Source organism: Carassius carassius, unplaced genomic scaffold (genome assembly GCF_963082965.1).
Source record: "Carassius carassius unplaced genomic scaffold, fCarCar2.1 SCAFFOLD_175, whole genome shotgun sequence".
Lineage (NCBI taxonomy): Eukaryota > Metazoa > Chordata > Actinopteri > Cypriniformes > Cyprinidae > Carassius > Carassius carassius.
In genome coordinates, this window is record NW_026775186.1 from 1 (window position 1) to 23108 (window position 23108).

Consider the following 23108-nt stretch of genomic DNA (forward strand, 5'->3'; position numbering starts at 1 on the left):
TTGGGAGGAAAAGAAAGACAGATTACCTCGATGGCATTATTAGCAGAGGCAAATGATGGGACAGAAAGAGATTAAGAGTGACCGCCTAATCTGAGGTATCAGACTTTTCATATTAAAATAAAATACTTCTGGTCATGACGCGACGCCTGCTAGCCAAACGTCGCTTGTTGCTCTCGCAGAGTAAACCGCATCATTCGCCAAAGCGCTTTTTACTTTCAGTGATTTACTTTGTGCGCCCGCCGGTATGGTTTTCCTCTTATTGGTCGAGCCGTATGCTGATTTGAGAGACAGAGACGGTTAGTTTGCTCCCAAACCCCGTCAGTCTGTCAGTGGTCTGGTAATGCCAACGCGCCTCCTCGCTGCTCACGCGCTCACGCACACAGAGCAGAGGGTTCCGGTGGCGTGAGCTGGAACAATCCACTGATGCCGCTTCTTCGTTTAGGTGCTTAACTGCTCCTTAAAAACGTCGAGGGAATCTCTTGTCCTCCGACGTTGGGTTTTTTCTTCGTTTTTTTTTTTTTTTGGTTTGCGGGTTTAGACACAGGATTGTTTTGTGATGGGTGGTGGAAACGAATCGTGGATTTTTTCTCTTTTTATGGAGACCAAAGTGAGCAGATTTCCTACTGTTGAAAGCAAGTTTTATCCTGATAAGAAGCAAATGGTGGTACAGAGGATTCTTTAGGGGCAAAGGATACCTACTCAAGAGAATAACACTTTTCACACAACGTTTTCCCGAGAGAAAGAGGGTTTTCTGGTCCGCGACATTGGATTTTACATTTTGTTTGACTGACGCAGCATCGTTTTGGAGTATCTTATTTGGAGAATCCAGTCATTTTATTCTACATTTTGGGGAAGAAACTATCTTAAAAAGAAGAAACCCGGACGTGAAGAAGTTATGGAGATGCCAATGAAATAAAACCTGTTTCTCCAGGTCAAATGACCGCTTCCACTCGTTCTCCAATCTGACCACCTTATTTATGACATGGAAAAACGGGGACTCCACAGCGTCCTTTATTATTTCATTCTGAATGCGCCCCTGCTATTCTGTGTAAATGGTGAGTAAACTTGAACAGATTTTCGTCTCTCCCATGTTGCGCATTAATTCAGTACGAGCGGTCTGTAGCGATTCTGTCAGTTTTCTTCTTTTTTTACCCATGTGAAATTACTGCATTGTACTTGTTTAAGTTTCATGGTTTTGTTTTTCATGATATATGGATGCATAATAAACCTGTTATTAAATGGATATGGATACTAAAAGTAATAAATTATTATGATTACGTATGGAGACTTGAACATACCATCTGAACAGTAATATTACAGGCTACTAAGCCAAATACAGTTTATAACAAAGCTTTCCAAACACAAAATGTAGATTGTCATCTTAAATATAGGCTTTAGTGTATCTATTTGAGGGGTTTCTTTTAATCGCACTATCTGCTGTTGATGTGTTTTCTTCATAAGCCACATTTACTGAAGTGCCCAAAGATGTGAGTGTCGGTGAGGGCGAGGACATAGAGATGCCGTGCGCTTTTCGAGCCGTCGGAGTCTCGCCGTTCTCTCTGGAGATTCAGTGGTGGTACCTCAAGGAAGCGGCACCTAAAGAGCTCGCTCACGAACTGCAAATTAGCGCTCCGGCCAACAGAGCCAAGGTAAATGGGCTTTTGTTGTTCTCAAAGCAGCTTAAACACAGACTATTTCCGTTCAAGTTCTTATTGGAGTCGCACCAGGAGTGCTGTTTGACGGCCGCAGTGGGATGTGGCAGGCTTCACGTGTCCAGATGCGTCCAGTTGGATCCCATGTGATGAGCGATCTCAATTAAACCAACTGAGGCGATTAATCATTAATTTATGTCGTTGAATCAAGTTGGGTTGTGTTTCTGTGGGTTGGCAATCAGAAGAATAGGAGTGTGATTTCATACTTAATTATACAAAATAAATAAATAATAAGTAAATATATTTCACAAGGTGTTTACCAAGCTCTGCGATGATTCCTTATAGAGACAATATGATAACTGTCGATTTCTGATTGACTGACAAACCAAACCAAAATTAAGTCTGCCTTTGCATCTCAGCTTTTGTCGATGGACCTGAAGGTCTCCTATATTGAACGTGATATATGAAAGACTAGATGTCTGTTGAACCAGTTTTATGAATCCTGCCATAGCCACATGAAAGATACCGCAAAACAGCATCAGAGGAAACTGTCGCTGTCCATGGTGCTACTCCAAACGATCGGCTCTCTCTTTTATTATTCTTTGTGTGGCCTTTCAAGTTTCAATAAAAGTTGCACAGTCATATTGTGACATGAGTAGATCCAATTAAACTACTCATGCTGGCTACTCATGTTGTTTTGATGTGATCTTTTACAGGTTGCCCACCGGGACGCCACGAAAATAAGCGTGAGTGTCACAATACGTATAACACGAACCGTATTTTTGATCATAACTTCTTGTAATGTTTAGTACAATCATAATCTCGCTTGACGGAAGAAAAAAACGCAAATATGAATGAATACAAATTATTAATTATTAATGAAATAACGTATAGAGGAAATTTCTTCCTCTATACTGTTCATTGGGTGCACATAGATCTGTTGATATTTCAGCTGCCATTTTTGTAAGAATTAATAATAATAGACGTCTTTCACTGGATTTGTTTAGGAAACATGAGAAGGGAATGTGCTTTCGTTTTTATAAAGGTAAAATATAAAGGTATTAAATAAATAAATAAACAAACATAATATAATAGCATAATAACAAAATAATAGCTTAATAAGTAATACGTAGCCTGACGTATTTGAAGTTGTCCGCAGTCTAAATGTATTTGTTCATAGAAGTTTCAGCTAGTAATACGCTAAAAGATTTTTAAAACTTCCATTAACTGCTACATTATGTATCAATTAGAACGGTTTTCAAAAGTGTCACCTATAAAATAATAATAATAATAATAATAAGTAAATAAAAAAAAATAGATAATTGGGACTCAATCTTTTGAAGTTGGATTCACTCAAATCTCACTGCGCACGACTGTAACTTTTGATAGTCTGCGTGTGAGATGTGAATCTGTAATTAATAAAGTGATAAATAATGACAGTCAGCTACTTATGTTTCGCAAATGAAGCTTTCGAATCTGTTCCTAACGCAAAGTTCTGGGGCGTGTTGTTGCTATAGTTACCTCCCCAGGCAAACGCAAGTTTGAAAAGATCTAGCCTTTTTGGCTAAAGATGAAAATATAGCACTAATTTGATTGCTAAAAGTAGCAAATTGCTCATTATAAGCTAAAATCTGGAATGCAGCCTGTAAATGTACTTTTGTAAGACTTCCCAACAATTTGAACGCTACCAGCCCCACCCACGATAATTCGGACATGCTTTGTTTAGTGGGAAATAATACGAAACAAAATGGCTAATGAGACTGGGCTGCCAAAACTATGATGTCAACAAAACCTGTTGTGACGTGTTCTTTGTTATCTCTTGGTGAACAGACGGTGAGGGTCCAGGGCAACGCTATTTCCCACAAGCTCAGCCTATCGGGTGTGCGGAAGGATGACGAGGGAGTGTACGAGTGTCGGGTTTTGGACTTGTACTCTGATGAGACTCAGGAATACAAGGTGCAGGCCACTCTTCGCGTGACACCGCGCGAGGGAATGCTGGCCGAGGAGGCAGTGTCTCACATCCAGAACCGATGGCCACTGAGGAACAGCAACACAGCGACGGGTGGACGGGCCACTTCTGAGCCGGGCCAGGGTCAAGGAAAACCCCGCATGCCTCCGCCGGTTGGAATAGGACCCGCTCCCCCTTCAACGACTACGACGGGCTCTGCAGACAAATCGTCAGCTTCGCCTCGGCCGGGCAATTCATCTATCCTGAGACAACAGCACGGATCCGGTGAGTGACAGTGCAACAGCGACACCGAGCGGTATAGAGAGGAAAAATAATCAGGCGTTCAGTGTTTGATTGTGTTCTTGTTATAATTATTTTATGGAATTGATGTTTCAAGCCAGGACCTAGCACCCTATAATGTGGTGTGCACTATAGAATGTGGCTCACAATGCAGAAAATTGATGTTTATTAAATTACTGATATGTACAGTCTAGACATTTAATTCTAATATTATCCCCATGATACAAGTGAACAGATTTAGCTTTTTTGACATACCTTCTGAGAGAGCTGTGTATCCAAAATCCAAAATTATGTGTGTGTGATGGAAGTAGGCTATTCATTTTTTTTTTTTTTTTTTTTGCCCTGCCACTTCACCTCACTCAAGTTTAATTTCACGAATCCATTTACTGGTATGTTTACCAGGCTGTTTTTATTTTTTTAATTTTGTTTGTTTGTTTGTTTTTACATATGGACCATAGGCTGGCCTCACTAATGTAGGCAAATTCAGATGTTATTATTCCTGTGAGGATATTTGGAGCAGGCTAAACCTGTATTGCTTTTCTATCACAGTGAAACTTTCCATCGATATATATATATAGTGAGCTAATGATGTTTTATTTCTTTATCCCTAAGCCTAACCCTCCCAGGACACTGCATTTCTAGATTTTTATTAAGACATTATTAAGTATGTCTATTAAGCTGTTTTCCTCATGGGGACAGTTGGCTGCACCTCTGAGGATTGGGGATTTCAGGTTTTTTTCAGTGAGGACATGTGGTCGCCACAATGAAGGCTGTTGTTGTGACCCATACACACTATTCTGTGAAGCACATCTCAGAATAATCACATTTGCTGCAAGCTTTAATTTGTCACTGTGCCATATCAAATCTCTGTCTGCTCAGTAGGCAGTTGAAAATTGGGTGTGTTTTCTGTGTGTGATGATTTATCCATCGTGTACTCTATTCTCTGTGAGTGAAAATGCAAGAGATAAAAGCAGCTGATGACACCCTGTCTGTATTAAGCAGGAAGTGCCATTGCTATCTGTCCAGCCTCAGCGCATCAGTCTCGACCCTTTTTTGTCTCTTTATGACCACGGTGCAGTGTGACAGAGAGGTTATCAAGATATCACATTGTCTCTTTAACTCTTGCCTTGAGGTCAGGGCCTCTATTTATTGGGGGCTTCATTGGGGATTTAAAGGGTTGGGTGTGTTCTGACTCTCGCTTCTGTCACCGCAGGACTGATTCCTGCAGACAACGGAGGGTGATTACATGAAGTCTCTAGCTGAGCCAGAGGAGTTTGTTTGTGGCAGGGATGCATTTCCCTGCAATGATGTCCAAACACTGTGGACTATAGACTGGTACAGTGATGTTTAAATTTATAGTGGACTATAATTGTGCAGTGAAGTCTCATGAGAGACCCCTGTCAATAGTTGTGTTCTAGGACTTCAGTGGTGAGCAAGAACAGATAGCATCCTGTTCATTCTGTTACAGAACTGTAACAGTTCACTTTCCATGAGTATATTAAGTTGACAGTTTGTCTCATAACAAAATATTTATGTTTGACAAGACTGATCTGGAAAGTAATCCTATAATGTGTAACATCTTTTTACTTTTTTTTTTTTAAGTTTCTAAAGCATTAGTAACAATAGTGCTAAATAGAACTATTTTTATAAGGTTACATAAAGAAGCATGCCTTGAAAGTACTATACAAAATTTTTAATGGTGTTATAAGTAACAATTTTAATAATGGATTATTGTCATCATTAGTGGTGTACTTACACCACTTGGTTATTACAATTGGGTACTTTTTTGACATATGCTCTAACAAGATTTTATTAGCTGAATATTTTAATAAACGACAACTGACAATGAACATTGAATAAATATATTAAAAATTACAACAAATAGGAAGCAGAAAATAGACCAAGTTCCACTGAAATATGACAATCCAGTTCAATCCAATCCAGACCAAGTTCCACTGAAAATACAATCCTCTATGATGCCTTTAAAGTGAAAACAAAAACTAAAAACTAAAAAAAAAAAAAAAAAAAATCTGTCATAATTTTGATCACATTTGAATTGAATTGTTACAAGCCATGAGTTTTCTTTATCTGTTATAAGATATTTTGAAGAATGTGGGTAACCAAACAGATGACGGTAGCCATTGACTTCCATAGTACGGAAGAAAATGCTATGGGAATCAATGGCTAGCATCAACATTAAACTTTTATTGGCCCCAAACTTGCAGCATATATATATATTTGATGATATTTGCTTGATACAGATAATTATTATTTTTTTAAACAGGCTACAAGAGTGGTTCCCAACCTTTTTCAACTCGCGGCCCACACATCCAAACATATATGTTTGCGCGGCCCACTGCAAAAAAAAATAATAATAATAATAACTGACCCCGCTATTGTACGGTTAATAACTTAGTACTCAGAAGCTAGATTGTTAACTGTATTTATTGAATGAACTAGGGCTGTGCGATATGGGAAAAAAAAATATCGCGATTTCTTTGATCAATTTTGATATATCAATTTTAATCACAAGACGCACACATATATGCATTACAGTCATAAATGCATTCAGGGTGAATTTGAAACATATTTCCAAAAGAAAACCAATTAGAGCTTTATCAAAAAGTTGTATCGTCTCTAGAACACACATAAGTCAAAATAATCACTAAAGGTGTAACAACATTTATAGACTTATGGCAAAAAATAAATAAAATATAAATATATACAGTTATGTGTGCGGTGCAGAAGCAGCAGAGAGAGTGCATTATTGTAACGCGAAAGCACATTAAAATAATGCACGAGAGCGAATCTTTCCGCTCGCACGCAGATTTCCTTTTGCTCTTGTCACAAAACCAGACGAGATTGCTCAGATACACGCTGCTCTCTCCCGGAGAGAGTGTGCGCACTTAAAACGTTTCTCATCACACTTAAACTTCGTCCTGTGCACTCACAACTCTCTCAATGCTCATGTGCTAGATATTAATTTTCGCACGTTTTTATTTAAAGCCTTTTACCTCGTGCAGTGTGAACGCTCTGATCCGTTAACATGGGCTCGGAAAAAAAGGCGCATCGCAGACAGTGTGTGAACCTGGAGTTAGGCATATGCCCAGTCTGTTCTGTTCTCGCAGTAGGCGCTGCATTCTGATTGGATCAGATATCATAATGCGGGAGGTCAGGGCCGCGGAAAATCTTGCTACAAAGCGATTTAGAAATCGCGCAGGCTCAAATCGTTATTTTATGACGATTTCTATTAATCGCACAGCCCTAGAATGAACTGGCAATGAACAGAAAATAACTCGGACTGGCAGCGCTCAGCAAAACGGGAAAACCAGATCCAGGCAGAGCTCGGCAGCGGGTATACAGTCAGCGGAGCAAGCAGTCAGGAGGGAACATGTTGACAGCATTTATGCATGTTTGAATTTGTTGTTCTGTAGCATATGCAGCAAAAAAATCTAAGATAAATTGGCGGTTTATTCTTAAACCAATCAGCAAGCTCCAATAGTGGAAGCATAGTTACAGTTTAATATTTATTTTTTGTTATTTAATTATATATATGAAATATATTATTATTTATTTTATTAGTAATTGGCGGCCCACCTACATTACCATCGCCCGCGGCCCACAGGTTGAAAACCACTGGGCTACAACAAATTTAATGTGCAAACAGCATAAAAATGTCAAATGTTTATTTTATTAAGTAAATTTTACTTTTTTAATGCAACGATTCTTGATAAAGAAGCTTAAGCAGCATGAAGTATTTGATCCTATATGACACTGCAGCACAAGCTGTTTTTGGACCATGACGTCCGTGTGTGTGTGTACTGTATATATACATCCATGTTTGTGTGTGCATGTGGGAGCGACTGTATGTGTGCCAACATGCTCAGCCAGCCCTATCTTTAGTGCAGCCAGACATGGAGGCAGCCATTTGGCGAGCATGTCGGACATTAAGAGGGCCAGTGCTCTGATCCACCACGGTATTGCATTCCAGGCTTTATTTCTCTTTCTATGGTTATTCTGCCACCCCATGCTTTAATGCTCTCTCTTTAAAATAGATTGACTTTTGGCATGTCTTACTTTATCATTAATTAAGCATATTTATTAAAAAAGAGGAGAATGTTGTATAATCTGATCATTTACCTTCATTAGGAAATACAAAGACAAAAGTCATGGTTTAAAATCTTCTAGTGCTAGTTTGTCCCTTATTTGATATTAATAACTAATATGTGTTTAAGATTTTATAATATACATACAGTGTTTCACTTCTGAATGCGAGGGATTTATACAGGGTCAGGCAGATTGATTTAAATGAACCACCGAACCAGCGCTAGTCACTCTGTCGTGTGTCAGTAAATGCTTGAGCACATTTTACATTGACAGAAAGATCTCAAATTTGTCTTTTTCCTCTTTTTTGTTAAGAGCTCTGTTTTTGTCATTGAAGTGAGAAGGTTAAAGAGTCATCTGCCACATTTGAAGGATTGCACCTTTCAGTTCTGACCACACTATCAGCATTTGAGGAGAGAAAGAAAATTCACCCCTCGCTGCTCACGCTCACTCTCTTTTGTCTGTCATAGACGCATACCTCTTCTTTTGGAAACATGCATCTGTCACTTTTCCACAATGTCATCTCATTGAGTGGCAGAAACAATTAATATTAAAGCAATGCCACGGGCGGGAGCTGATAAGCTTGGCCTTCTACACGCTGTCAGGTGCATCGAATTGCCTCTTTCACTTCTTTTTGTTATTGTTCCCACCCAGCAGGGCCGGGTGGCATGTCTGTCCTTACTGGAAAGAGCAGATTAACTCTCTGCACTGTTGAAAATGGCCCACCAAGCCCAAGAACAAAAAACAAGGTCTCTGAGGAACCGTTTGTGTCTGATCGCCTTCTCATGAGAGTGTCAAGCATTAAAATGTGTGTTTTTGCAGACGTGCCCTATAATTAAAAGCGATTTGTTGCAATGCTGGAATAAGACATTGTCTTAGACACTGTTTGTTTAATTAATTCAGAAACTCATTTTATATTAATACCACTGCTTCCTGATTGTATTATTACGCTTTGTGGTTGCCCTTAGGTTAAAATACTTTTACAAAGATTCAGTAGGTTAGAATAATCTAATTACACAACTTCATTTTTAGATTTACCCTTACATATGACTATTTGCTTCGGGGGGGTTGGGGGCTTTTTCTTCTTGTTTTTGTTTTGGAGCAAGACTAATAGTTTGAAAAACTATGACAATAATATGACAATGACAATAGAAACTCAAACTGGCTTATGGAGTCTCTACCCACAATGCATCATGCCACCTCTGGTGACCTTGGCGCCCTTGATGAGTTTATAGCACTCCAGCCACACAGCTGTTTTAATCTAGTCTCTGTATGTCTCCTAGTGTTTTCTCCGAACTCAGCGTTCCCTCTTCATCCCAATCTGGTTATTTTGCATGCATTATAATTATACAGAACACAAGTGTGACATTCCTGGTTCAGCTTTACTTACCTTTCAAGCACATTTTTGTCTCCCACAGATTTTGCAAACTTGCAAACACCTGTTATCAAATTGCGTTCCCCCTTGAGAGTGAGCACAGGGGTTGTGGTCGTGGGCTGATTGTGTGCTTGAAGGGAGAAACCTAGTGTTTATTGTTGCTGGACAGCTTTCACACTTAACTTATGAGCCTCATCCAGCTGCAGACCCCCTGCCACAGATATCTTTTAACTGGATGTATTTGTGCATTGTCACTGTGTGGGAAGCACTTCAGCACTCTTTGGCGAGTGTTAATTGTTTCATCTCTGCTTCTGTCATGTTGGGACACTGTGCTTAGTTTCGTACCTGCTGACTCCACTAGGGAAATCAAAGGGAACATTGTCTCAATCTAGCTTTTGTTTGGCTTCATGACTCACACAGACAGCGAGAGAGAGAAAAAGAGAGAGAGAAAAAGAGAGAGAGATGAAGGTAAGCCTGAACATAAAGCATTAGAGCATGAATAATAGATATGTGATAGCTGGCTAAAATCGGTGTAGAAATAGGTTTAAAAATGGGAGATGACAGAATAAATGGACAATCTAGTGAAAAATAAGACAGCTTCATGACTCATTGTCAGCTATTTCAGTCAATGCAGTGTGTCCACAGTTTAAACTTAAAATTGACAGAGACAGTTTGTTCATTTGTTCATTTCATTTACATTAAGGATGTCAAATTAAGGGAACAATTAAAACCAAAAATGGCAGTATTCCAAATATTATAGCCAACCTTGTTGGCAAAGAGAGTTTTCACTAACTCTGCCAATAACAACTCATAACAGCATATTTACAGGTTTATTGAGAGTGTATTTGCACATACAGTAAACAATATGGATTTCAATGGAAGCAATTTGGGTAACACTTTTTTTAAGGTGTCCTTGTTATATGTTACATGTACTTATTATTATAATAGCAATACATTATGCATAATTACATAATTACCCTAAACCAATCCCTTATCCTAACCCTAACTATTTAGCAACTAAATGTAATGAATTAATATTACTCAATACTTCAATGTATAATTACACTGTAACAAGGACAACTTAAAATAAAGTGTAACCACAATTTGTTATTTCTGGTTGTGCCTTCTTTCCCTGTTTCTACCTAGTACTAAGATTTGTTTTATTTGAGCCAAACACAAGTGATCAGCCAAAATGCATTACTGTTTTCATCTGGTCTCCTATGACCAGTTTGGATTTCATCAAGACACCCCCCTCTTATTCCATCACACTCTATATTGCTTTCATGGGAGCGTTGAGTGCGGTTAATAGTATTGAATGAACGAACCCATGTTATATGACTTGTTTTGGCTCACTTGTTTAGGTTGGCTTTGTCACAAAACATCCCAGAACACTCGTGTGTTAAGCTGGGGTGAAACTAATGAAATTTCATGGCAAAAAAAGGTCCACTATCTGTTGCCAGTAGTGTAGCGATCTGTAAAGCACAGCTCACACAGAAGTCATTTTCAAACCATGCTGTTTTCTGATTCAACTTTTTGCATCATTTGCATAGTGAAATATTTTGCTCTCACACAAAATTTGCAATTGTGTGGATTCCTACTGAATGATTGGATTTTGGCCACAAAAAAAAGTTGCAGTACAGCAGTAAATGTGACTGCACTTTTAGACAATAAGCAGTGCTTCACTATGATCTGAGACACATCAGGATGGATGAGCATTTCCACTACAAATGCATTTTTGTCTACCTCTACATATGTTTTCAATGATCTGATCAAAAAAGACTATTTTAGATCCCATTTCCAACCTCTATTTTTAGTGCTGACCTGTTGTCATGGAAAATGCTTGAGCTACACCACAGAAATAGAGACCAAGGGCCCTATCATACACCCGGCACAATGCGACGCAAGGCGCAGTGCAACTGTGTTTGCTAGTTTCAGTCCTGCATCGTTCGCATTTTCCCGTCCAGGGGCACGTCGTTTAATTAGCAAATGCATTTGAGCCCATGGTCGTGCTGGTCTAAAAAAGAGGTGTGTTCAGGCGCATTGCTTGCGCAATGCTATTTTAAGGAGCTGAAAATAGACTGCGCATATATAAACTCAAACCTAGTCTAAAGTATAAAGTCAATGGCGCAATATTTTTGTTATTTAAAGAGCGCGTTGGTAGAAAATGCGCCTCTGGGCGGGTCCACAGTGCGGGTTTGACTTTGCTTATTACACACAGGGATGTGCATCACACAAACATGCCAAATATTAAAAACAAAAGGATTACAGTGTAAAATAATATTATTGTGTAGGCTACATAACTAAAAAAATGCAATGATGGATAGTCATTGCGTGTATTAAAATTAGGCTACCTGTTTGGAATTCCACCTATTACTACTTATAATGAACTTCATCCCAGCCTTCTTCACCTCAGGAAGCATTGGTGGATTCCTGATTATCCCGTAGATGACCTGCTCGCACGCTTTAACTTCGTGCACGAGCAGATCGGTTTCTTCGCTTGAGAAGCGTTCAGCTTTTCCACAAACAAATTCCGCCATTTAATAGTGATCCTCCCTGGTGCGAGCGCATCTCGATCTTAAAGGGAATGGGAGATGACACTCTGGTTGGTTTATTGAACGTTACGCACATTACTTATTAAAAGAATAGGGACAACTCAGTTCAAAAATGCGCCCCGGCGCACGGACCGTTTTTCCGTCGTTAAAATAGCAATAGTGGATTTGGACACGCCCTGAGTGCACCTGCGCCGAGCGCTTTACACTTTGCATTTAGATCAACCTGTCCTCCAACCAATACGCTCGTGTAGGTCGTTGATATGTAATCATGCTATCATGGGTTCGATCCCAGGGAACGGACATGCACGAAAATGTATATGCTGAATAAATCATAATTTAGCATGATTTCTGTGGGGGTTAGGTTTAGGGGTAGGGTTAGGTGTGGTCATTCGAATGAATAAGCCACCAAGTAAAATATGTAGGAAATACTGTGAGATCGGTGTAAAAAGCCCACACATTGCATTTAAATAAACGTGCGTTTTGATTGGTAATGACGTTATACGTCATTCATGACGACAGACGCAACAAGATCCTGTCATTATTTTTACGCCCGCTAGAGGGTGCTTAACTTTAAAACGTAAATATAGGTTGTAATGAATGCTTGCACAAATGACCTATATGGTCGTTTTTTTGTTAGAGGACAGGCTCATTTATATTGTTAAAATAGGGCCCCAAGAATCAGTCTGAAAATGTACTTTTCATTTTAAAAATAAAAACTCTGTTTAAGTACATACCTTTTATTGTTTTTTGCCTTATCATACTGCATCTGGTTAAATGGAAATTATTTAAATAGTTGCTGCCAAAACATAAATCAAATGGTGTATCATTTAAGCAAAAACATCCTGTTTGGATGTTTTTTTCATAAATGTGTATTGGCAAAAACAGGTTAATTATTATTATGTATACTGAGTGAGTTGGTTTAGTGCGATCAATAATCTCTTTTTCAGACATTCAGGCTTAAATCTTCTTGTTTGCTCTTGTCTGGAGGGAATGAGTTTCACCCTCCTTACCTTTTAAACTATATATATACAGTGTTGGGGAGTAACTAGTTACATGTAACGGCGTTACGTAATTTAATTACAAAATAAATGTAACAGTAATCAGTTACAGTTACTAAGAAAAAATGAGTAATTAAATTACAGTTACTTATGAAAATTGTAACGATTACAAAGAGGATTACATTTGAATATTTACACACATCCACATACAGCTTATACTTTCCCAAATTGCACTAAGACATATGGCCCATAATCTCCGAGACGCGGAAAACACATTCGTGGAATTCAGCCTATAACGCGGACGCAATATGCCACATTTTGGACGAATAAATCAAAAGTAGGTCAGTACACTTGAATCAAAACCCGATATGGACTGATGTCTGTGAATATTAAGGCGCAAAAAGACTGAATATGAATCCTGCACGTTCTGCGTGTCTGTGGAAATCAGGCACTGACTGGACATTGGGAGAACCGGGACTATTCCCGGTGGCCTGGCAGACGATTTGGCCCTCTACTTTAATATTGTTATTGTATAATTGCAGGCCGAATATACTAAAGCGATTATTTCCGAATCCGCCATTCGATAATTAAATCTCTAATAAATCATGAATCGGTTAGTCGTGACTGGCAATGGTTGGGCTCGCGCGCTCTCCGCGCCTCCGCCGAACGGTTTGGATCAGACTCCGAGTAATCAATGCGAGAGAGAGACCGGAGTGAACTGTGTAAGCGCACAGCTGGAGCAGAGAAGCGACACTTCTGTTCAGGGTTTCAGGTGCAGGTCAGTTTCATCTGTAAAGATGCTAATGTAGTTTTGTCTTTGTTTACTTAGTCAAGCAGCAGCAGCACATTGCTCGCAATCACTCAAAATACTGTATAAACGACGTCATTATTATCTATTGTAATGTTACAGTAGTAAGTTAGCAGACAAATCATCATATTTTATCATAGGTTTAGGGGGAGCTAGTGGTTACAAAAACACAACCCTTAGGAAAATTAATATAGCCTATGGTATGGCACTAACCGTGGTTTAATTATGGAATTTGTAGTAAAAATAAATACAAGTGGTAATTCATTTGCCAAAAAAACAAAATTGCACTTACAAAACATGGTAAAAGTCAAATAAAAATCTTCAGTATTAAAGTCATGAGAGAGATGGATGGATAATAGAAGTGAAGGTGCAGTTCAGGAGAGAACTCTTAATTACGTTGCAAGTCCCCCAACCTAAGGATTCAAATCTTTTTGATGTCAGGTCCAAAAAAAAAAAAATAGGGTTGTCCATGTTTCAGAATGGGTTGTGGGTGTATGAGTGTGAGATTTCCCAGCCTATTTTTTTCCCCAGTCCGCCCCTCGAGTCACTTCATGAGCATTTTTTACTTATTTTGAGAAACTATCATCATATCATATACAAAGAGACAGCAGTGTTTCAAAAAGACACCAATGTTTCAGGAGTTTAGTACACAAAATAGTACACATGCTTATTAGATAACCGTATTTGAGTTGATGTATATGCTTTTATTTTTTTATTAACTATTTTTCTCCAAACCATTGTTAGATGCAGTTATATGCCTGTAGTTATGCAAAGATTTGGTTTCAAAAACAGTATCTATAAACTATTTATTTTGATTTTAAATCTGCTTTGAACTTCAGATCAATCTCTAAGTAAAGTCTGATTGTGTGGTGGATGTTTTCAAATGTGATCATCTTAATTTAAGTGATGAAGGATGGTGAAAGTCTGACAGTATTGAGCACTACTGTAAGGTTAAACCTGCATGGTGTAAAATGGTTGAAGATGATTAACAGTTGCAAATTAACATTCATTAGAAATTTATAAAAGTAATCAAAATGTACTCAAAAGTAATTAGTTACATTACTTTATTAAAGTAATTAAAAAAGTTACACTACTATTACATTTTAAATAGGGTAACTTGTAATCTGTAACCTATTACATTTCCAAAGTAACCTTCCCAACACTGTGTATATATATATATATATATATATATATATATATATATATATATATATATATATATATATATATATATATATATGCTTACTGTATGTGAAGATATCATAATCGCACTGTCGGTTTGATATTATAACTCATAAATCATTAGCATCTTAAGCTCTTGAAACAAAAAATAATTTGCAGTTGTCATTGATTTACTAAATCAGCCTCTGCATTCACAAACATATGCCTGTAGCTTATAAAGCACGGTTTCTACAATCCATAGTCAATCGGATTTCGAGGTGTGTGTCGAGTGTGCTGCTGAAACTCTATTATCCCTCAGAGGGAGAGGAACACGGCCTCAGCTCAACAGATAGGATCACACAGTAACCCTCTAATCCTTCATCTTTAGAGTCCATTGCTTCTGATCTCACAGTGGGCCCTCAAGGGCCATAATAGCTCCACGTAAAAACACCTGCTGAGATCAGAAGAGAGTGAAAACAATTGATAAAAGCAAAATATAACATGTGACTTATTTTCAAAAATTCTGTATTGCAGCAAGAACACTGCAGCTATAATTCTGTTATCATTACCAATATAAAATGATTCAGAAGTGGGCTGCACATGGATCAGGAGGGTTTGTCATCATTAAGATAGTCATGTATACCCTGCATTGCATCAGGAGAAGCTAATGGAGAATGTCAGGTCATTTGTGCTTGCCCTAAGGGCTGGATTCAAGTCAATATCACTGTGAGCCAACTTATTTAAGAACAGGGCCAGTTAAGAAAATTCTGCTTCTTACAGCGTCTAGTCCACATGAAAATGCAATCTCAAGGTTGTGGCAAGACCAGAGGCAGGATGCTTCATGTAGCATATAGTTAAAAGACTGAGAAAATGGGCAATGGGAACACATAATCCAAAAATGAATGTTAGAGACTAAATGTTCTGCATGCAGTCAGTCTACTGAGGACGTGCCTAAATTTGCACATTATTTAAATATCCTTAAAATTAAATTTGGCAGAACTAAACGATTCAGATAACTTGCCCTTATTGGACCAGCATGGATTATTAAACAAACAACTTGGGTTTTGCGGGGATGCGATTTACCTTTCCCATTATAATATGTCCTTCTACCCGCTGTATGAGAACCATAATCCCTGAAAGGTTATAAAATATTATTAAATGTGGCACTGACCCTGATCACTGGGGTGGGTTCATTAAATATGTTATTAAGCGAACAGACGGATTAACGTCCTTTTCTAGAGGGTTAAATGAGGAAGAGGAGGAGATTACTGATGGCATGTGAGTAATGAGCTGGACACAGAAGCCCTTTGCGTCGATGTTGACTGTAATTATTTCCACAGCAGTCAGGGTCATGACTTTGCCATTTTAGCTGATTTGCACGTCTGTTCGTGTATTCACTTAGCCTTGTTTAGTCTAATCTCGTGTGTATCTATCATGTCCCTTGGTAAGAGATTTTCTTTGCATGTGTAGTGACATTTTGAAGGATGATTTATGGAAGATCCTATGGCTTTATACCCACAATAGCTTCAGTTTTTAACTCTTTCCCCACCATAGATGTAATTTATTATGCAAAGCTTCTCCACCATTAACGAGTTATTCAAGCAGTGCATGTTTTTTTTTTTTACTGTTAGATCTGTGTAAAATGAGTGAACATAAGTTATTTATACTCAAGTAAGCTCTCATGATATGACTGTGTAAGGTCTGGAGGTGTTGATGGGAGTGATGGGAGAAACTAAGCTTTTCAAAACATGGAATCAAATGAACTAATTGCTTTGCAAAATGATTTCGAAGTGCTTTAAAGCATCACACTGGTGAAGTCTGCTGGAAAAAATGGTGTAAATGCAACAAAAAAAATAAAATCTGTAATGCCATCAACTACAAAGTTGACTAAAATTAGAGACTTAATTATTGCAACTCTGCCTTTCTTGTTACACATCTGTCATAAAAAAATAAAAAATAGATCCAAGATTCATTCAGTAGGTTCAAAAAAACTTCAAAATTAAATTTCTAAATGTTTTCAGTGTTTTCAGTTACAATGTAACAAACCATTTCCTACTGAAATAATGTGACTTTTGCAGTTTGATTCATGCTCCAAGTCACTGGTTCTAAACAAATTGAAAGGTTTTGAAGCTTCATGAAGCATTTTTTTTTTCAAAAGAGCCCATCACCAGCTGATGGACATGGACTCTGATAATTCATGATTTGATCATTGTTCTGATAATTGTTTTCAAAATTAACTTTTTTTTATGACAATTACGGCTCTGTTCTTACCTTTAATATATCCACTTTTTTCATATGCATACAACTAAATATTCTGGAGGTCATGAAATATTTGCGAATGAAAATGCTGGAAACTTAAAAATAACATTCTGGCAGGAAAAGAGCTAAAGTTATGTCCCAGTGGTTCAGGTAGAAATACTCAAATAATAAAGAGGAGAAGATGAATGTTTCTTTATGTCAAATCAAGACTAAGCCCTGCTGTAATGTTTGACTTTACAGAAAGAGCATGAAATTGAACCACATCGTTTTCCGATCGCCCTGCACCAACTCAACCAACCATGCATCCTCTTCCCTCTGCAATAATGATGATAGAAGAGAGAGGATGCAAAATAAATGTGGCTTCTTAAGACATATGGACACGCTCCAGGAGCCCACTGTAAGACATGCTCCTAGAGATGGAGTTACGTTGTGTTAGCTAGCTGTTCCTGTCACGAGGCGGCCTGGCACGCCATGCTAATCTGCTCAGGCATGAAGGGAAAGTAAGAGTAAAGGAGCGTTGTGAGAAATGGCCATGGGAAAATCAGAACTGCTGAAAACAGACGGCCGTTTCACACTCTGAAAGTCAGCGGCTCTGCAGCCCCGTTAAGCAATGAATTATTACCAGTGTGTTTATGTCTTGCATACATGTCTTTATTGGAGGGATGTGTGATCTAAATGTATCCTTCTGGCAGTTTCTTGTGTTTGTTGTGTGTTCGTGTAAGTGCGTTCTTGTCACAATCTGTTTCTGTTTTCTGCTGTGCTGCTGTTGGCTAGCACTCAAAAGGCCTGTGGGCTGCTGTTTTGCTGTCAGTCACAGAGAGGAAATGTCATGTAGTTTCCACACAAGGGCATGTAGCTTACATTGTAGCCCTTATAGGGCTCTTCTCTGCATGTGTGCCATTTTTTTCAACATCTCCAGCAGAGCTGACTGTGTTTTGCTCTTGTAAAGTAAGATGGAGGAATGAGGTGATAAGAGCAAAATTGCTGAGCAGTCATTATGAAAGAGCCATTTGAAGTGCTTTAATAATGTGAAATATGGCCCACATGCTGAATCAGATTTGGATGCAATAAAAGTCCTCAGACTAAAAGCAATGAAAATATTCAGATTCAGTTTTTTTAATGAATTTTAATGTTCTTTGTAAATGAATGTTTGAAATAACAAAAACTGATGATATTAGTTTTATTTTAACATGCACTGTGATCTAACATGCATCTCTCTCTCTCTCTCTCTCTCTGCTGTCGCTGACATTTGCAGGTTCCGGAACCATGGCAATCACTGAGCCACTCCTTTACATCACACTGCTGATCCTGTATAAGCTCCTCCCCTTCCTGTTTGCCTACTAAGAGACCACAGCCAAACAACTCGCAATGATTTAACTTTATGTACCAAACGAACGAAGGGAAAATATAACTACGTATATATAAATATATATAAATATATCTACCATTATGGCACATCACGGTGAGGGAAGGGATTTGACTTTGAAGAAAATAAAAATATCAGAATAATAAAGAGAAGGTCATTTTGTTTTCTGGGACTTGTGTAGAAGATCTGTCCAGAGTTGGAGGTAAAATGGATTCTATAAGAAGCATGATGAAAAAAAAAAAAAATTAAAAAGGAGTCTATGTGAATTAGATGTTCACAACTGTGTCACACACACAACTGACATCCATAAACACTGCATTCAGTTTCCAAATACTAGTGTTTGCCTTGCTAAATGCATGGCTCTCTTAATTTATTATTTTTATTATAATTATTATTTCTATACGTTTTTTTTTCACTACGGTTTTAATTTTAGCATTGTTCTTATTGGAGTAGCTGATACTGAATCATAAACAACTTGTTCTTTTGACTTTGCGTTGTTGATGGTTTATTTATCATTTAATCAAACTTTAATCCAATTTTTTTTTTTTTTTTTTTTTTTTGCATGAGCTGTTCAGCTTTCATTTTTCATTTCATTAATGTGAAAGAAGGCGCTCTCTCATGTCAGTTCTTTCTACAAGACTGTGTGTAATACTGTGTATTCAGTTCCCTCACATCTGATTCTGAGTTCCAGCATTATTGTCTCATAATGTATAAAACTGCAACCTTATATATTTTGATCAAATAAGGCACATGTTACCATAGTTGTTGTTAGTCACCTCTAATAATGTTTATTTTTATTAAAGGTATGGTGGTCAAGATAAGACATTCATTTATAAAATTAAAAAAGAAAAAAAAAAGACATTGGTATGTTGCCAGCACAGTTGAAATAAAAGTTGTTTCTTTAAAAAAAAAAAAAAAGAAAAACCTTCTTTAGGTTTTTACATCTGAAAGGCACATTATTTTTTGTTTTATGCAAGTGCACTAACACCAGGCAGCTGCATGACGGCAGTGTCTCGGCTAAACACTTCAGCGTCCCACGGGTGTCATGAACTGTAATGTATTGTTCACAATAGGATAGGCCCAATTCCAGCTGAAAAACACATTACTCTCGCTAGCATCTCCAACTGAGCACAGCTGGCGTACAACTCATGGTTCATTTCATTAGTCAAATGCACGTCACCCTGTCAAATAACTCTTAACTCTCTGCTGCGGTCTTCACTGAACCCTGCTCCACTCTCTTCCGCTCTACCTAAACACATCTCCTGATGAATGGCAGAGGCATTGTTCCTTTCTAAAACACTGCATTCTATTGTCTTAATGGAAGCCTGCGAGGCATCACATAACAAACCAGCCTCTCACTGACTTAGACATTCATTGTGTTTATCGCCTGCAAGTAACTGACTTTCACTCACTTCGAATTTAACATGCACAATGAAAAGTCATCTTCCTTTCAATGGAATAAATAACCATTTATACAAACATAAATGGATCCGACGGGTAAAAACGAGCATCCAACGAGTGAGTTGCCACAATATTAGCATTTTTTTTTTTAAACAAAATGAGCCAGGTGGCTTTTATTCTTCATGGTGAAGGTCTCTGCTCCAATCAAATTAATGAGTGTTTGACATGGCCATTTGTATGTGTTATACAACACCCGACAAGGCCCTGAGTGCTTTCCCCACTGCTGTAAATCATCCCTCATTCAAGTAAACTAACACAGCTCTCTCTTATTTCCTGTCCTCATTCCTTCCAAAATCCACTTCTCATGAAAATATCAGAGATGGGCTGCAAGATCCCACTGTGGATGCTAGATTCCATGCAAGTGCAATTTCATGTAATTCACAACAACTGACAATAACAAAGGACATAGTGATTATAATTGCTTTGTCACTGAATGATTGATTTGCAGTTTTTCTGTGGCTATCAATCAAAATGATAAAGCAAAGGGGTGCATGTATATTTAGTTGCTCTTTTATAGCTCAGGAGAACTGTTCCTCAGATATTTAGTCTAATAATTATTCAGGAACAAAAAAATAGACAAAAAACTAAACAATTTTTGACATAATACAAGTGTAGAACTACACACTGCATGGACAACACAAGACCTCTCAACATGTACTATGATGTCTTATGCCGAGTTCATACTGCACGATTTTACCCCGATTTTACACTTGCCAACAGGTTTTGCGAAATCGCAGACAAATGCCCGAAATCAGAGGCAAATCGGTGCTCATTCACGCTAGTGACAATCACACTGTGTGAATTAACAAAGATACAATCTAAGGAAATTTCTAGACACGTCGCCGATGCCTGCAAAATAATTGGCATGCTAAATATCTGGAGCCATCTGCAATTAACAATCATGATGTGTGCAATGATTTCTGAGTAAAAACTGCATTGGCAATGACCTACAGTCAATGAGAGACCAATATAGAGCAGTGAAGTTCGGGGAGGAGTTTTTTTTTTTTTGTTATAATCCAGTCTTGCTCGAGAACTCTTTGGTCTGACACACATGGGTTCTCATGTTATTTCCTTATGACTTCTCACGTGTGTTTTGTTGTGAAATGTAGTTTGCGAACCAGACAGAGCTCTCTGCGATTCTTTCAATTGTGAAGTCATGCAATGTGAAACCTCCTGTTGCCAATCCATCATGCAATGTGAACACAGCAGCAACTGAATGCTACCCCAGATAGTCACGCAGTGTGAAAACAAAGGCGATCTGATGAGTGTGAATATCTTGCAGTGTGAACTCGACATTAGTGTTGTGAAATTGGACCTCCATGGATCGGATTTGTCCGTCCAGCACATCCCATAATCAGATTGAGATCTGGAGAATTTGGAGGCCAAAGCAATGCCTTAAACCAGTGCTTCCCTAACCTGTCCTTGAGCACCCCCTGCCCTGCACATTTGGTATGTCTTCCTAATCAGACACCCAATTTAGTTCTTGCAGTCTCTACTAACGAGCTGATGAGTGGAATCAGGTATGTTAGATAAGGGAGACATACAAAAGGTGCAGGGCAGGGGGTCCTCCAGGACAGGTTTGGAAAGCACTGCCTTAAACTATTATTCCGAAAGAGGCCACTGCCATCAGGAAACACTATTTCCATGAAGGGGTGTATGTGGTCTGTAACAGTTTTTAGGTAGGCGGTATGTGTCAAAGTATCATCCACATAAATGCCAGCAGAACAATGCCAAGAGCATAACACTGTCTCCACTGGCCTGTCTTATTCCCATAGTGCATCCTGTTGCCATGTGTTTCCCAGGTAAACAACACACACACACACACACACACTCAGCCATTCACCTGATATAAACATGATTCATCTGAACAGGCAGCCTTCTTCCACTGTTTCAGTCCTGTTTTGACACTCATGTTCCCACTGTGGGTACTTTAAGCAGTAGACAGGGGTCATCATGGGCACTCTGAATTGTCTGCAGCTGTGCAGCCCCATGTGCAGTAAATGTCAGTGCCTTGTGTGTTCTGACAGATTTCTGTTATGGCCAGCATTATGTATTTAAGTAATTTGAGCTGGAGCTCTTCTGGGTTACTGGACCAGATGGGCTAGCCTTCGCTCCCCATGTACATTAGTAAGCCTTGGGCACCCATGACCCTTGTTGTCCTTGAATGTATCGCCTCACATGACTTGCCGTTTTGGAGATGCTCTGACACACCCTCATCAAAATGCTTCCTTGTCAAAATAACTAATATCTTTTTTTACTTGCCTACAGTCTTTTTCCTGAATTCATCACATGGAACTGTTCACTTGATGGCTAATATATCCCAAACCCTTGACAGATGCCACTGTAATGATATAATCAATGTTATTTAATGTTATTGTGACTGATTAGTGTAAAATGTCAAGTTATTTTGTTTTAAAAGAATTCTATTTTATACTACAGAATTTTTTACAGCGAGAAACAATTATTTATTATTAATTTTTTATAATTATTATTTTGCAGTGATTATACAAATCTAAGAACAATTTGTGACAGATCTCCCCGATATTTGAGGAGTCACATATTATATTAGGATAAAGATCTGCAAAGCAGAACACTTCTTTCCTCTATATACCAGTCTTATTAGAGAAGCAACTTAGATATGATGTAGATTTAATTTTTAAAAAAAAAAAACATTTTTTTCCTCATATACAAAAAGTAAATCTGCTCTTCTATGACAAACCTAAACTGATAAGAGACAAACAGCTGGAATTCCTTTGATTTTGAGCATTGTAGATCGAAAGCAAAAATAAAAAGTATGTGGTACATTATAAAGAAGATTTTCCTTACATAGGCCTATACGATATATCCATTACTAAAGCATGTTTAATCCTTGAGTCAAAAGGTCATACACTTCTGGTAAAAAAAAAAAAAAAATAGTTTAGAAGAGGTTAATACTGTAGGTCCAGTACTTAACTGTAGTAAGTTTGCTTATGTAAGGTGATATAAAATGTGCTTAAGATCCGCATTGCACACAAAATTTCAGCAACAGACACATAAAAAAAATTGTATATATATATATATATATATATATATATATATATATATATATATAGTAATTTTCTGAGCTGTTTGCATGCAATGAAAA

General features: G+C 38.1%; 1 protein-coding gene across 1 annotated transcript; it reads left to right on the plus strand.

The window, feature by feature from the left end:
- The first annotated feature begins 266 nt into the window (after positions 1 to 266).
- LOC132137531 (V-set and transmembrane domain-containing protein 2B-like) lies at positions 267 to 20253 on the plus strand. The gene is made up of 5 exons (XM_059547566.1): positions 267 to 1055; positions 1462 to 1649; positions 2369 to 2398; positions 3483 to 3885; positions 18413 to 20253. Exons 1-5 carry the CDS (start codon positions 983 to 985, stop codon positions 18499 to 18501), a joined length of 783 nt encoding a protein of 260 aa, XP_059403549.1. The 5' UTR covers positions 267 to 982; the 3' UTR covers positions 18502 to 20253.
- Positions 20254 to 23108: the final 2855 nt, after the last annotated feature.

What these genes read in the sequence shown, in the direction of transcription:
- LOC132137531 (XM_059547566.1), top strand. Translation starts at nt 983, where the DNA reads ATGGAAAAACGGGGACTCCACAGCGTCCTTTATTATTTCATTCTGAAT. An exon ending in CTCCGGCCAACAGAGCCAAG is followed by an intron (nt 1,650 to 2,368) that starts GTAAATGGGCTT and finishes GATCTTTTACAG; the next exon opens with GTTGCCCACCGGGACGCCAC. An exon ending in GAGACAACAGCACGGATCCG is followed by an intron (nt 3,886 to 18,412) that starts GTGAGTGACAGT and finishes TGACATTTGCAG; the next exon opens with GTTCCGGAACCATGGCAATC.